This window comes from Python bivittatus, unplaced genomic scaffold, assembly GCF_059951505.1.
Source record: "Python bivittatus isolate LINGU-HERP-01145 unplaced genomic scaffold, Pbiv_v1 ctg000250_np1212, whole genome shotgun sequence".
In the NCBI taxonomy this organism is placed as follows: domain Eukaryota; kingdom Metazoa; phylum Chordata; class Lepidosauria; order Squamata; family Pythonidae; genus Python; species Python bivittatus.
In genome coordinates this window covers 1,063,502-1,077,633 of record NW_028277057.1, presented here as the reverse complement: position 1 = coordinate 1,077,633, position 14,132 = coordinate 1,063,502, and the positions used below count along the sequence as shown (strand labels likewise).

Below are 14,132 nucleotides of genomic sequence, written 5' to 3'. Positions count from 1 at the left end.
AGAGGGCATCTTCTACACCCTTACACCAACTCCCTGCTTCACCACCTAAGACAGAGGTGGCAACTGGCAGTCCTAAAGCTGCATGCAGTCAAGCCCCAGAGAGCTGGTCAAGATCAAGAGGGCAAGAACTACATTAGAGTCCAGTAAGGTGGGTTTAGGGGGAAATGCAGAATCTTGGAAAATGCAAGAGGAATGTATTATGTGCGCTAAACTCACCATGCTGAAATCCTGCTTGGATTTTGGTACGAAGCTTTTGCAGGCAGCCCTCAGAGAGGGGAGGGAGCCCTCTCAGCAGGTGGCAGCGGGTTGCAACCTTCCCTGCTGGCTACTTGCCCAGCAGACCTGGGCAGGGAAGATTGAAATGGCGATCACGGGGCGCTTGGCAACCGGTCATAAGGGCAAACCAATTGCCTAGGGCCCAGGTTGCCGTAACTTTGGATCAGGTCATAAGTCCCTTCATTCAGCACCATCATAACTTCGAATGGTTGCTGAATGAATAATTGGATAGCGAGGGCTACCTATAGTTCATTCAGGCAGAATCTCTCAGAATGTTTGGAATGGTTTATGACAGGGTTCCTCAACCTCAGCAGCTTTAAGATGGGTGGACTTCAATTCCCAGAATTCCCCAGCTAGCCTGGCTGGCTGGGGAATTCTGGGAGTTGAGGTCCACCCATCTTCAAGTGGCCAAGGTTGAGAAACACTGCTCTAATGGCACCCCATCAAGTTCTTGCAGATCCCTTAGGGTTCCACAGAAGAGATTGAAAAACCCAAATGATCCTTTTAACTGGTAAAATCAATTAACCTATTGCCTGAACAGTTCACAATAGGCGTGTATTGAATATGAGTCCTTGAAAAAAACAATGAAAGAAGATTTATTTCCTTACTTACTTATTACATCTTTACAAAACTGTTTCAGTTTATGAGGTGAAATGTTGAAATAATAAAATTATAAAATAGATAGAATCCTGTTAATTGAAACAACACTTTTTAAGCAAACAGGGACAGCAAAAAACTAACTGGTAAAATCAAGATTAGCACCTATTCATTTAAAACAGACTGGGCTTCAACTTTCCTAATGCCTATTAAACAGACCCACTTACATGTCCTACTCTAGAAGCCACCCTCCAAAGCTGTTCCAGTGATGTTCCAGAAGCCACCATCTAAAAGCCATTACCATGACTTGGACTTAGAGCGGTGGCAAAGAAATAAGATTTTTGTTGTTGGAAGCCCTGAGATGTTTCTCATCTATTTTCTGTCTCATCTATTTTCGTGATTTTTTTTTTTTTTTTGCCACCTGTGCTCTAGCTGTCAACAGGAGCTTAACTACATTCACACTGAGAAAAGATGCTAACAGCCAAAGATCCAAATATCGCCCATTCAATCTGGGCAGAGGAACGGTAGTCTGCGGGGACTGCCCTCCAAACCTATTTGTCTTGAAGTAGCTCTGAGTGGCTGAACATAGGGAGATTTATGTTTAGAAATCCAACTCAATTGACTCCCTGTTTTCTGATTCCCTGCTCTCTTTCTTGATCAGGTCTTCAGGAGCAAAGCTCTAGAACTTGGAGAGAAGCTTCTCCCAGCCTTTAACACACCAACAGGAATTCCACGGGGAGTCATCAACCTGGACAGGCAAGGAACAATAATACGTTCTGGCTAACCAATAAAGCGCGCAAGGAGACACCCAACTTGGATCGAACTACACCGCATTGTTTTCAGTCAGAGCCAAACAGATGCCATCAGAAACTCGCCTGCAAAATATTGACGGCTTTCTGCTTCTCCCAGACGTCTCCCAACCTGGCACCTTCCGGCTGTGGGGGGGCTGAGAATTCTGAGAGTTTTAGGCTCCCTGCATCCGGAGGGTCCCAATTATTTATCCCCCCACTAGTTTGGAGAATTTTCCTGTAACTCTTGCAATGGGATTCTCATTGGGTTAGATCCTGAAGCTGAACTTCTCCTGAGACAAAAAAGGACCATCTCCTTAAGGCTGTTTTCTGTTCACGGGCCAGGTTTTCCTCCCAGTATAACTGTGTACCCAGGTGTTACAGAAACCAGTATGACTCACACCAACCTTCCCCTAGTTCAGTGTTTCTCAACCTTGGCAACTTTAAGATGTGTGGACTTCAACACCCAGAATTCCCCAGCCAGCTTGGCTGGCTGGGGAATTCTGGGTGTTGAAGTCCACACATCTTAAAGTTGCCAAGGTTGGAAAACACTGCCCTAGTTACTTGAACTGACACCTTCCAGATCCAGCTCCTGTCATCACAAATTGACTACAGCTATTCTGGCTGAGAGTTGGAACTTGAAACCAATATAGCAGAAACTGCTGGGCTGGAGAAGATTGGCCTGAACTGAAACCAAGCTTGGCACAAGTTACTAATTTCTGAATCTCCCCCGGAAGCGAGTGGAAAAGCATTTTCTACTTCAGCACGTTTGTTCTCTAACCTCTCTCAGCACCATTGTTTTTGTAATCACAAGTTCCCAGCTGTTCTCTCGGTTTTGCCTTTTTCCAAATCGCACATCGTTGTCCATTGCCAGGTTTCCCTCAAGAACAGCTTCCCAGACAGAACCGCATTTTCTTCCTGATGGCATTTCCTCACCCCTTTGGCCAATCTGTCCTCCCTCATTTAAGAAATGCTTCCTTATCCTTTTCCACCCACGTGTGGCAACTGGGGAAGGGAGGGGAGTTGGGGCTTTGGGAGGTGGATGGTTGCATCTTCTAAAAATGAAGTGGGAAGTATTCTATTTCTCAGAGGTCTGTGAGAGATCCCTAGTTGATCTGGAAGAATCCAGCCTCTGTTCCATTAGGGAAAGAGAGTGCAGCTTGGGGACAATCACTGTCCAGAAGACCCACATCTGTTTGGGATCATGCCTGCTTCTACCATCTCCTGACAAGGATGTCCCACAGTGGTCAGCCCAGTCTGTGTGCACCTGCCTTCATGACTTTAGAAGTTAAAATGGTTGAAGGAGTATTTTGAAAGCTTTCTTTTCTTGCTTCTTGGCAAGCGCAGGTATTTAAATTTAGGAACAAGGAGGGTGCTAATGCCATCCGAAATCTGAAAATGTTGCCTGTTAGATCCTGAAGACAAATGTCTTGCTGTCACGACAACATAAATGAATTTGAAAATTGCAAAGGAAGTGGCAATTTAAAGATGCATCCATTCATCTACCAGGATTTATTTGGTTTTTAAATGAGGTTGCTCAACTGTCTGCAGGAAAAGAAAAAAAAATAGTTGACTCCCTAATTTTTACAACAGCAGGAGGCAGCAGCTAAAATCCAAGTTTTTGTACATGGCTGTAATTCCAGTTTCATTTTGAGTTGTGGGATTTCTTGGGATTTTCCCTAATCCAAAGGAAACAGGTACTTCTATTTTAGGATTTTTTTTTTCATGGAGAGGCCAAGAGTTTAATAACAGCATTGTTTATTATTTATTAACAGTATTTACATGCCTGAGATCCCAGATTCACTTCTTGGCATCTCTTACTGAAGGCATCTCTATGTTGTGGGGGTGGAAGTTACCAGAAAGATCCTTGCCTCAGATCTTGGGGTACCATTGCCCTCAGCAGAGAGAAAGAGCTGAATGAAAACAAATCAGGGATTTAGCTCTGCGCCCTCTGCTCCTGTATTTTTCGCCTTCCTTTCATCTCACCACACTTCTGTAACCTCTCTGGTTTGACTTTATCATCAAGGTTTAGTTCAGCATGTTCTTCAGAACCAGTGTTTCTCAACTGTGGCAACTTTTCAGATGTGTGGATTTCAGCTCCCAGAATTCCCCAGCCAGTCCACAGGTCTTAAAGCTGCTGAGGTTGAGAAATGCTGCTCTAAACTTCCCAGGTTATTCAATAATTTGTCAGGGCAATTTGAAAATTTCCTTCCTCCCTTCCTCCCTTCCCTTCCCTCCCTCCCTTCCTTCCTATGAGATTTAAGCTGCAGGTTGGTCACCCCCAAACTAGACATCCCCAAATTTCTCGCCACTGACCTTGGCTAGCACTGAGATACTTGGAGGCCTCCAAAAGAACGATGTGCCTTGATTAGGAAGTGGAGAAGTTGTGTGAATGCGAAAGGAGCATGCAGGGGGGCCTAATCCTGAGGGACAAAAGGGGGTTATTCAGCAAAATGTGGTGGTTTTGATGACCAAAAGTCTGGCTGGGAAGGAAATCAGCACAAGCTCTCCTGCTGTTAACCAAACAGGTATAAACAGACCAAGAAGAATCTCTCTCTTTCTCCTTTTTTCAGTTTTCTAAAAGTTAAAAGAATAACTTGGACCGCTCACTGGAGGCAAACCAAATGAGATTGATGACGCAAGAGATTTTTTATGATTTGACCCTATTAATCTTGTTTTGCTGTGTAGTACTGAAAATGTATTGCTAAGCAACCACCATCTTAAATAACTGAAATGACATACATTTTTAAGAAAGGATACCAAAATGTTGCACTTAGCATTTGTATGTATAACTTGGGTTCATTTTTTGAGGATGGAGAATAACGTGGCATTCTCCACAAAGCCAAGCCAAGAGCTTGCCTGAGTTCAGAAGCACAAAGGGAGGCCGATGGAGAGAAGAAAGGGCAATCAGTTTGAGAATGCCAGAAGGAAGAAGAGCGATTTTAAATTTAGCACTCAATCCTCATTCATTTGAAAATGCGCAGCCAGGCCTGATCAGGGAATAAGAATAGTCTATATTAAAGTTAACCTGCAAGAAACACATGTTAGTATCTTCGCTTTGGGTGATGAACCTACCCAAATGAACGTGATGATTGGAGTATCCAGGTAAGAAGAAACACCACTGGGGATGAAAGATGTATTCAGCATCCCTAAGTATAATGGTGGGACACCTGTGGCATTCTAGTTTAGCCAGTTGTCAGGCCCAGCCCAAGAACAACAGGGAAACAGTCCAGCCAAGTTCAGTTCCTTTATTGCTTACACCACATAGACAGAATCTTGCCAGACTAAATCTGTACTAGTCTAACCTAATGGATATACCCTGGAAGATTCTAGGGAGTGGCTATTCTAAGTCTTTTCCTCTTCCCACGCTCCTGCTCTGGGCTGTGCTGCCTCTTGTCTCCCCCTGCCCCACTTTCTTCCTGGAATGTGCTCCTTCCTTCCTGAGAACCTGGATCTCTACTTCATTCCCTCACACCAGTGGAGTTTGATGTAGTGGTGAAGGTATTGGGCTAGGAGCAGGGAGACCCAGGTTCTAGTCCCCCTTCAGCCATGGAAGCAACCTGGGTGACTTTGGGCCTGCCACTCTTTCTCATCCTAAAAGTCAGGGTAGCATAATGGTGAAGTTGCTGGAATCCCAGGAGCAGGGAGACCCAGGTTCTAGTCCCCCCTCCACCACAGAAGTTCCCTGGGTGACGTTGGGCCCTCTTAGCCCAACATACTTCACAAGGTTGACCTTCTGAACAAAAGTCAAGATATAAAACTAATAAATAAAATGCATATTTATAAAACATAACAAATTGAGACTTGGAGATCTGCAGGTTGGCCAATCCTGCCTTCAGATGTAGCTAAGGGTGCTGGCTGGGGGAGTAGGGGCACAGGTGCTCAGGAATGTGTGTCCTGACATCCCTGCCTGCCTCTTGAAAGATCCTGGGTTTGACCCTGCCATTTTTCAGATTGTGTAGGGCAAAGTGGAAGGGGTTTGGGGGGTGGATGTGCAAGACACTCCAAAGCAGTCCAGCTGTTGAAGGCAGAAGGATGGTCTATAGGATAGTCTATAGGACGGTCTAGAAGGATGGCTTCCACAGTTTGGCTTGCCATTAGGAATGAACGTTTGCCCTTTGGCAAGTGTGACCTGGCCAAGCCTGTCCGTTGAGTATAGATCTGCAAAAGACAGCATATAAGCATAATCATCACTCTCCTGGATCAGTCCAAAGTCTAGCATTTATTTCCTAGCCAGTTTCTTTGGACACCATCGACCAAAGGGTGAAAGCAGCAAACTATTTATCCCCCAATGGCTGAGCTTCAGGTTGTGCTTCTCTGAATAGGGAGACTCAAAAGCATCCTCATAGCTGTTGGCAGAGCCACTCGATGATTTTTTTTCCCCAATCCTGTCTTCTCTCCAGACCACTTGTAATTCTGACTCCCTGAGATGGCCAGGTTTAAGGCAGATTTGAGGTGGATTTGACCCATAATCCTCTGTGGCGATAGATGTGGTTCAGCTAAAAGTATCCATCTGCACCTAAAACCCATCTTATTTCCCCAAATCCTAGCCAAAGAATTGCAACACCTGAGTTTTTATTTCTAAACCTTGAAGTGGTGGTCCTCCGGAGTTCATGGCACAAACCTAGCGCCATCTGCTGTCTCCTTGGCTGGAGCAAGAGCAGTTCCTCCCTTTGGATAATCACAGCAGCGATAATAGATTGTCATTACGAGAGAGAAACCTTAACCGCCATCTGCCTCCCATGCTAATCAAGAGATGTTAGGATCAGGTCTTCCTGTTTTTGAAATGACAGTAATTGAACTTCTCCCAAGCCAACAATTACGGAGGCTATTTTCAACCCAACCCTAAAAATATAGGCTGCTCTGCAGAGGTTGAGATTATCTTAACAGACTCTAATCAAGACTGTTGTGTTGGGTGATTGGAGAAGATAAGCAAGGAAGCAAAGTCCAGGACAGTTTTTGAGATTGGAGTGCCCTTTCTTCACTCCCTATAGCCTTCCTGCAGACCAAGGGCTCCCGCGCCATTTGGCAAGACGAGAATGTGCATTGTGTTGCTTCGGGCCTTGGATCTGAAGCTCTGGATGTTTGCTTTTGACCACAGATTGTCCCTGCTTCCCTCTTCCAGAGGCAAAGTTCTCCTCCCCCCATTTACATCCCTTCTAAATGCACAGTCACACATGTCAATATGCACACGGTCTTCAGAGCTGCACTTCGTGTGACTTGCCAGACATCATATCCTGTGGGCCTTTATAAACACGTCCTGTCTCTCTTGCCAACAAATACAGGGGAACAAGGGCAGCATTAAAAAGAGAGCAATGGATGTGATTCTTTGTACCCCTGTCTGTAAGTACTGCAGATCCAGGTATCCGCGGCCTGCGCTGTCTGTCTGTTTTCTGGCATGGAGCCACATGAAATGCCTTCTCTGCAGGTGTGGCACCATGCCAGACACCAAAGATTACACATGACTCTTCTCAGCTGAGTTGCTGGAAATAGGTGTCAATGGCATCTCGAGAGATTTGGGCTTCAGACGTCTTAGGTTCAAGGGGCCTTTTCCAACACAGAAGGCCATGATCAGATTTTGGTCAATGTAGCCCTGGCTGGATGGGGAATTCTAGGAGTTGAAGCCCACACATCTTAAAGTTACCACAGTTGGGAAAAACTGGAATAAATAGACAATGGTCTGCAGGCTAAGCCCTGAAGACAGCAGGTCACCTGTAGCTGAATCAAGCATGCAAAGGGAAAAACTCTGGAATTCTCACTCTTGGGTGCTCAGCTTTTTTCCTTTTCTGTCCCCCCAGTGGCATGAGCTGGAGCTGGGGATGGGCATCGGCAGGAAGCAGCATTTTAGCCGAATTTGGGAGCCTCCACTTAGAGTTTCTGCACCTCTCAGAACTGTCTGGAAATCCAATATACACTGAAAAGGCAAGTATCCTCCCTCCCTCCTCCCCTCCCCTCCCCTCCTCCATCTCCTTCCTCCCTTCCTTCCCTCCCTTCCTTCGCTCCCTCCCTCATCTCCTTCCTTTCTTCCTTCCCTCCCCCTCCCTCCCTCCCTCATCTCCTTCCTTCCTTCCCTCCCTCCCTCCCTCCCTTCCTCCTCCCCTTCCCCTCCTCCCTCATCTCTGTCCTTCCTCCCTCCCTCCCTCCCTCCCCCACTTATCCATTGATGTGAAATGGTTTCTCTCCTTCCAACCTGCCACCGCCTCCCCCCACACACTCACACAGGCACCTGAAACAGCCTAACAAAGTCCACTTTTTGTGTGTGACGAGGGCCCAGATTTGAGAAACAGGAACCTCACACCTCCACCCTGTCCCAGCCATCATCATTTTGACAGTTCTGAACCAAGCGTGTTGCTTCTGCTCATGGCTGTGGCGGAGAACCTGTGAAAGGCTTCTGTGAGGTGCCAGGGAGCCGATGCTGACAACTCAGGCGCTGAGACTCAGGGATTCCTTTGGGTAAAGCGTTTTGGCTAACCCCAGCCGGCTGTACTGAAGCACCTTCTGACTGCCAGCAAAAGAGCTGCTGTTCAACATAAGGAAGACACTGTGGATCAGTGAAGCCTTTAGAAGATCTCCCGTTCCCTCTAATAGCTCCTTCTGTTCCTTCTCTGAGCAATTGCACAGCAGTGGGACATTTTCCAAAGTGAGTGGAGGCCCAAGTCCTGCTCCTGCCAAACTTTTTAAACATGCAGAAGAAGCTGTTGAAGAGTGTGGGATGATTAATGCTGAGAGCTGGCAGTAGCTGTGGGTCCCCTTTGCATCTGGTGATTATTTCATGTCCTTCCTTGGTAGATTCTTGGAATTCTTTTGGGGTCGCATTTTGCCAGCGATCATACAGGTTTGATCTTTTCTTCCCTGGATTCCTGTAACTGTGTATGGGAACGAGGATGTAGCTGCTGTAAGGCGGCTACCACCCACCAGAGTAGCCCCAGAGTCTGCAGGAGGCAAAGACTTCCTGTTAGGATTAAATCTGGGCCCTTGTTACAAAGTGGGACCTGAAGACAGGTTGTCCCTGAACGCTGTTGGTGACCCAAAAGATTCCAAGAGCTCTGCATTTCTGCACTATTCCAAGATGTGACTGGAGAACACCCATTCCCAGGAGATATCCAGCTTTAAAAAGGCGCCCATCTGCCTGCTTGCTAAGAGGGAGAGGGGTGGCTAGGATGCAAAAGGAAATTGGGGAGGGATAGGCTGCGAGAGAGGGAGGAAAAATACTAGGGAAGCAGGAAACCAAATGGAGAAATAAGATAGGAATAAAGGAGAGAATGGGAAAAAGGGCTAGCGCAGAAGATGTGCTGGAGAATGGAGGAAATAAAGGAACTGAGATGGAGAAGAGGAGAGGGGAAAGGAAGGCAGCTGGAAACCGGGAAGAGAAGTGCCACAGGGATGGAGACTCTGGATATGCAACCTTAATGGAAAGCCTTGGCTGAAGTTCGTATTAACGCAACGTGCCTCGTCCTAACGTATCCCTTAATGTAGGAGAGAGGATGCGTCTTGTCCGGTGTTTTTCCAAGAGGTCAGTTGAAAGACCACTCACTTAAGTCCAGTCGCTCCACCAGGGCGAAAACTGGCTCGTTAATGGATTCGCCCACCCAGAACGTGCTGTAGATTAAAGCTAAAGCCATATGAGAGCGCACACGGGGGGTGCCGATTGCAAACAGCCATCTGGAGGGAAATGGACTTGGTTCATTAGCTCCCAGCTAGAGATTTATGGGTCTTTTTCTTAAAAAAAAAAAAAAAATAGGACATCGCTAATCTGCCTGGGTGCTCAGACCTGCTACTGAAATGCCAGGTTCTTCAGTGGAGGGAGTGCATCGCTAATGTGCAGCGGGAGCCAACCTGACAATTGATAAAAGAGTAGAACAAACAGCCCTTGATTCTTGTGAGCCTCAAGCCTAGTTTGCAGTCTTGAGCCTGAGGTTGGATGGCCTTCACTCCTGTTTGCTGAAGGCAGCCACAAGGTTTAAACAAAACACAGCCCAAGCTGTGGTTTCTGAACACTGGATTCTGGATCCTGGTTTGTACCCGCCACTTGGTACAGTTGATGTTCACGCAGTATGGCAGAGAAAAATAAGTTACACTGAAAACATCAGGTTTGCATCAGGCCCAATTAGCTGGATGCGATAACAAATACAGGATGCAGCCGGATTAGAAACGGTGCCTATAAAATGAAGGTTCCTTGAAATTGGTGAGATGGAGCACAAGAAGGTGGCCTGATTGTGTCTTTTTTCAGAAGTCTTCCTTAAGACCAAGCGTGTGTCCTCTTAGCTATTACGGTGCCCTACAATGGGGCCTGAACGCAACCAGCCACCCAACAGCTTGCATTCAAAGTTGCTCTGATGCCATTATCTTTCTTGTACCTTCTGAGGTCAGAGGCTCTTCAGCCACCAGAAGGTCTACAGCCAAGGGGAAATTGGCCAAAACATATGTAGGTGCTGGGATGTAGTTGCCTGGCAACAGGACATTTCGGAGCCTGCCTCTCGTCTCGGTTCCTTGCATCTCTCTCTGGCTCGGGGATCCTGTGGTGTCTTTGGCTGTGGCTGGTTTGGAAAGGCTGCTGGAGAAGCACCTGTCTGGGGATCTGCTGGCGCACAGACGGCATTCGTGAGTGCCTCCCATGGAGGATGGACCTGTCAGCCATAATAGCTAAATGAAGCCTTTGCATTCTAGGACATTGCATGCCACCAGGTATCAGGCACTGGATGCCAACAGTAGAAATGGCCTCTGCCATCGCGTCCCAGCTGTGTCGAAGGCAGTACAATCAGCCAAGCTAGAATGACTTTGTCCAGCCTCCTTTTTAATCGGCCATCGCTGTGTCTGATGGCACTGGATTCCACAAATGAACGTATTGCATAAAGAGGCCTCTCCTTTTATCAGTCTGGGAATCGCCCCCATATTTAGCTTCAGATGCATAGTCTAATACTGTATTGAGATATCCATGAAAAACAATACAAAACAAAACGTTTCTCTGTCCACAGTTTCCATACCACGCGTGAGTCCTTTATTCCCCTTTGCTCTAAGCAAAACATCACTTGTTGCAATAATCCTTCCTTGCAGAATATTCTTGTTAAGATACATTGGCCAGAACTGTATACATTACTCCCAATGCAGTCTCACCATATAAAGTTACTAGTATGCTGGCTGACTTATTTTCAGTTGCCTTTCTCGTTATTCTGGCATGGATTTTTCTTTCTTTTGGCTGATTTTTTTTCACTGGGCTCTTCCTCATGATGCCAGGATCCCCGTCCTGATCAGCCATTGCCAACTCAAGTCCTATTCAAGTATTGTGAATTTGGAGGGGTTGTGCCAATGTAGATTTTGATGTCATTTTATGCCCTGTTCAGAGATTTGGCAGGAGCTTTTCACCATCCTGTTTTAATGTTATTACCATGGACAGTTTGAAATCAGCAGCCAGGTTAGCATCCTGGCTACCCACCCTAATTCCAAATCGTTTATAAGCAAATTAAAAAGCTGTTGGCCTTGATGGCAATGAAGGCCATCTGCTGGGAGACTAGTGGGCTTCCTTGGGCAGTCGGTTGGCCACTGCGAGAACAGACTGCTGGACTAGATGGGCCAGGGGTCCGATCCAGCAGGACACTGCTTGCTTCTTATGTTCTTTGACCCGATCATCGGACCCATAGAAAGGCTTGCTTTTGGAGACTCCAGACCCAGAAACCAAACATAGAGTCGGCCTTCCCGGTGAATGACCCTCCCCAGCCTTCCCCAACCTGTGCCTTCCAGACATGTTGGACCAACACTCATAATCCCCAGCCTGTAGTTATCATCAATATTTGATGGGTGGTTTCATTATTAAAAAAAAATCCATTGATTAAAAATAGCAAAGAGCTCATAACGGCCATTTTTTAATCTTCTTGTAGGTGATGAAGATCCGGAAGGTCCTGAATAGAATTGAGAAGCCTCAGGGGCTTTATCCGAACTTTCTCAGTCCGGTCACAGGGAACTGGGTGCAACGTGAGTATTCAGACTCTCTTGGCTGAGCCAAGCGATGCTTATCAGTGCATGTCAGACTTCTAGCAGCTCTCCTGAGCATGACTCTGGAATAATGGAAAGGTTTGCTGCCAAATTATAATCCTTGCTAAGACTCATAGAGGCCCTCACCATGCAGGCTATCTCAAACCAGCGCCTTTCAGCAGATGTGAGAGAGAGTCTCTGCTGTCTTTCTTGTCAAGTATCTCTCAACATCCAAGACTGCAAAAGACCACCTAGGAGGATAGGCAAATTTCAGCACATATACAACACCCCCTCTCCCCTTTGGGAGAGGGATTTTTTCCCCCTTTTTTGGAGCAATTAGCTACTGCAGTTGCAAGCATGGATTAGAAATCCTCTAGAGCAGGGTTCCTCAACCTCAGCAACTTTAAGATGGGTGGACTTCAACTCCCAGCATTCTGAATTCCCAGAGTTGAAGTCCACCCAACTTTAAGTTCATCTTAAAGTTGCTGAGGTTGAGGAACCCTGCTCTAGAGGAACAAGCAGAAGGAACTTAGAATGGTGACAGCTGGGCCTCCCATTCATGCAGTATCCAAACTGGTGGAGCTGGAAAAGTGAGATTAGGAGTGCTTCCCTATAAGGGAACCAAGAATGTAATTTTGAAAAAAAAAAAAAAAAAAACAGCTGGAGCTGGAGACATAGTACAGGTTGATACTTCAAACTACCAAAGGAAAACATAGAACATCAGGAAATGCCTTTTAGGTGGAAGGTTCAGCTTGCTTGGCATCCAGCAAGGCTTATGGAAACTCTGCAAGCAGGAGATTTAAGAGTGTGCTTCCTCTGATACCAAAAACCATACAGGGCTCATGGATAGTCTTTGCGTGGAATTTTCAGCCAGCTTCCCAGAGAATCCAGGCTTATCAGAATTCAGAGGAGGGCACCAAAGATGATAGAGGGATGTGAGGATGTGTCCTGTGAGGACAGGCTGAAAGAACCTGGGAGATTCAGCTGGGAGGAAAGAAGACTTAGGGGAGATGGGACCTTTTTTTATTTATGTGTTAAAGCTTATTTTCTTACGAGTTATTAAAAAACTGCAGAGAGATACCAAAAAAAGGAACTACAAAAAACGCAGAAGCCAACTGTAAACAAAAACAAAAGATGGAAAAGCACGATTAATAACCGTAACAAGCAAAACCAAAATTGAAAGGAAAAATTATGAACCAGCTAGGCATACCACTTGTATATCAAGTATTAAACAATGTAAGGAAATGTCAAATTAGGAGGGGAAAAAAAACATTCTTGCAAAATACCATGAATCTGTGCCAAAGGGAAGCATAATGGGATCATTTTTGATAATTAGTAAAAAAAAAAAAAGTCTTTTCAAAAAGGAATAAATTACACATGCTTTGAATCCAGTCGTTAGTGTCTAGAATAATATGCTTTTCCAATTGCTTCAAATAGTTTGCTCAGTAATTCCCCATGCCCGAGTTAACCAAATTACATTAGATAGCTGCACTCAAGTGCATAAAGAGAAGCTACAGGGAAATTGGGCAGGGGCTATTTTCTATGGCCACAGGACCAGGCAGATCCAGGTTCACCCTAAGCTTTCTCTCGACCCACCCTACCTCACAGGGTTGTTGTGGGGGAAAAAGTAGAGAACATCACTTTCTGCTCTTGGAAGAAAAGCGGGCAGGAAGTCCAATCGGTGAATAAAATATTGTCAGGGGTGACTGACCTTGACCCTGGCAATATGCAATGCAGTCAGGCTTGCACGATGGTGATTTTTATTCCGGATCGGCCACAAAGAAACCAGCTAAACTGAAAACATGCCATAAATTAACCCCTGTTTCAGCTGGAAGTCGCACACCTTAACAGCAGATGAGGGTGTGTCCGTTCGCATTCTGGCCTAAGTGGCACAGAAAATAAATTTCACTGTTGTTCTCACTCTCACTTTTTGTTTTTGGAAAGATGATTTGTACATCCTTGGATACCCTGAAGAGATGATGCTGAGATGTAAAAATAAAATCCCGCCCCCCCCCCCAGTGTGCTTTTCCAGTTATAAATCTGTCCAGCATTCTTTCAGGCAGATTTCCCCTAAGCAAGCAGGTTGCGAACAGGTAGCCGTGGAAGAGTGCTCAGTATTCTGGGCACATCTTCATACCTGGCACGGTGGTTTTCTCTTCCTCCCCTCCTTCAATCTGCTACCTCCACATGCCTCTAATATTCATTCCAGGCATGGAATCGCAGCTACAAAATGTAGATGAACTCTCCAGCTGCTGCGAGTTCATCTACCCTGCGTGGCTGAGATTTCTGCCTGCAAATTTCTGAACTTGCAATGCAGTCGTGTTCCTGGGTGTTTTGTGCTGTGACACTTGACTCTAAGGTTTTCTCCTTTCCGTTCACGAGGGAAGAAGTGGCTGACGGAGAAAGACAGTAATTGATAAGGCAGCATACTTATTCCCATTCAGAGGGAGTGCAAAATGTACTGGGAGCGAAGCCCAGCTTCCTGAACACCTTTATTTATTA

At 46.0% G+C, this 14,132-nt stretch overlaps 1 protein-coding gene across 2 annotated transcripts in view; it reads left to right on the top strand.

Annotated features, from left to right (window-relative positions):
* The window catches only part of MAN1C1 (mannosidase alpha class 1C member 1), a 138,510-nt gene that overhangs the window by 114,980 nt on the left and 9,398 nt on the right, over positions 1–14,132 (top strand). For both annotated transcript variants that reach the window (XM_088140936.1, XM_088140937.1), the window contains exons 5-7: positions 1,535–1,629; positions 7,460–7,583; positions 11,537–11,630. In XM_088140936.1, coding sequence (XP_087997062.1) covers positions 1,535–1,629; positions 7,460–7,583; positions 11,537–11,630 — 313 coding nt within the window. The remainder of the gene's footprint in view (positions 1–1,534; positions 1,630–7,459; positions 7,584–11,536; positions 11,631–14,132) is intronic.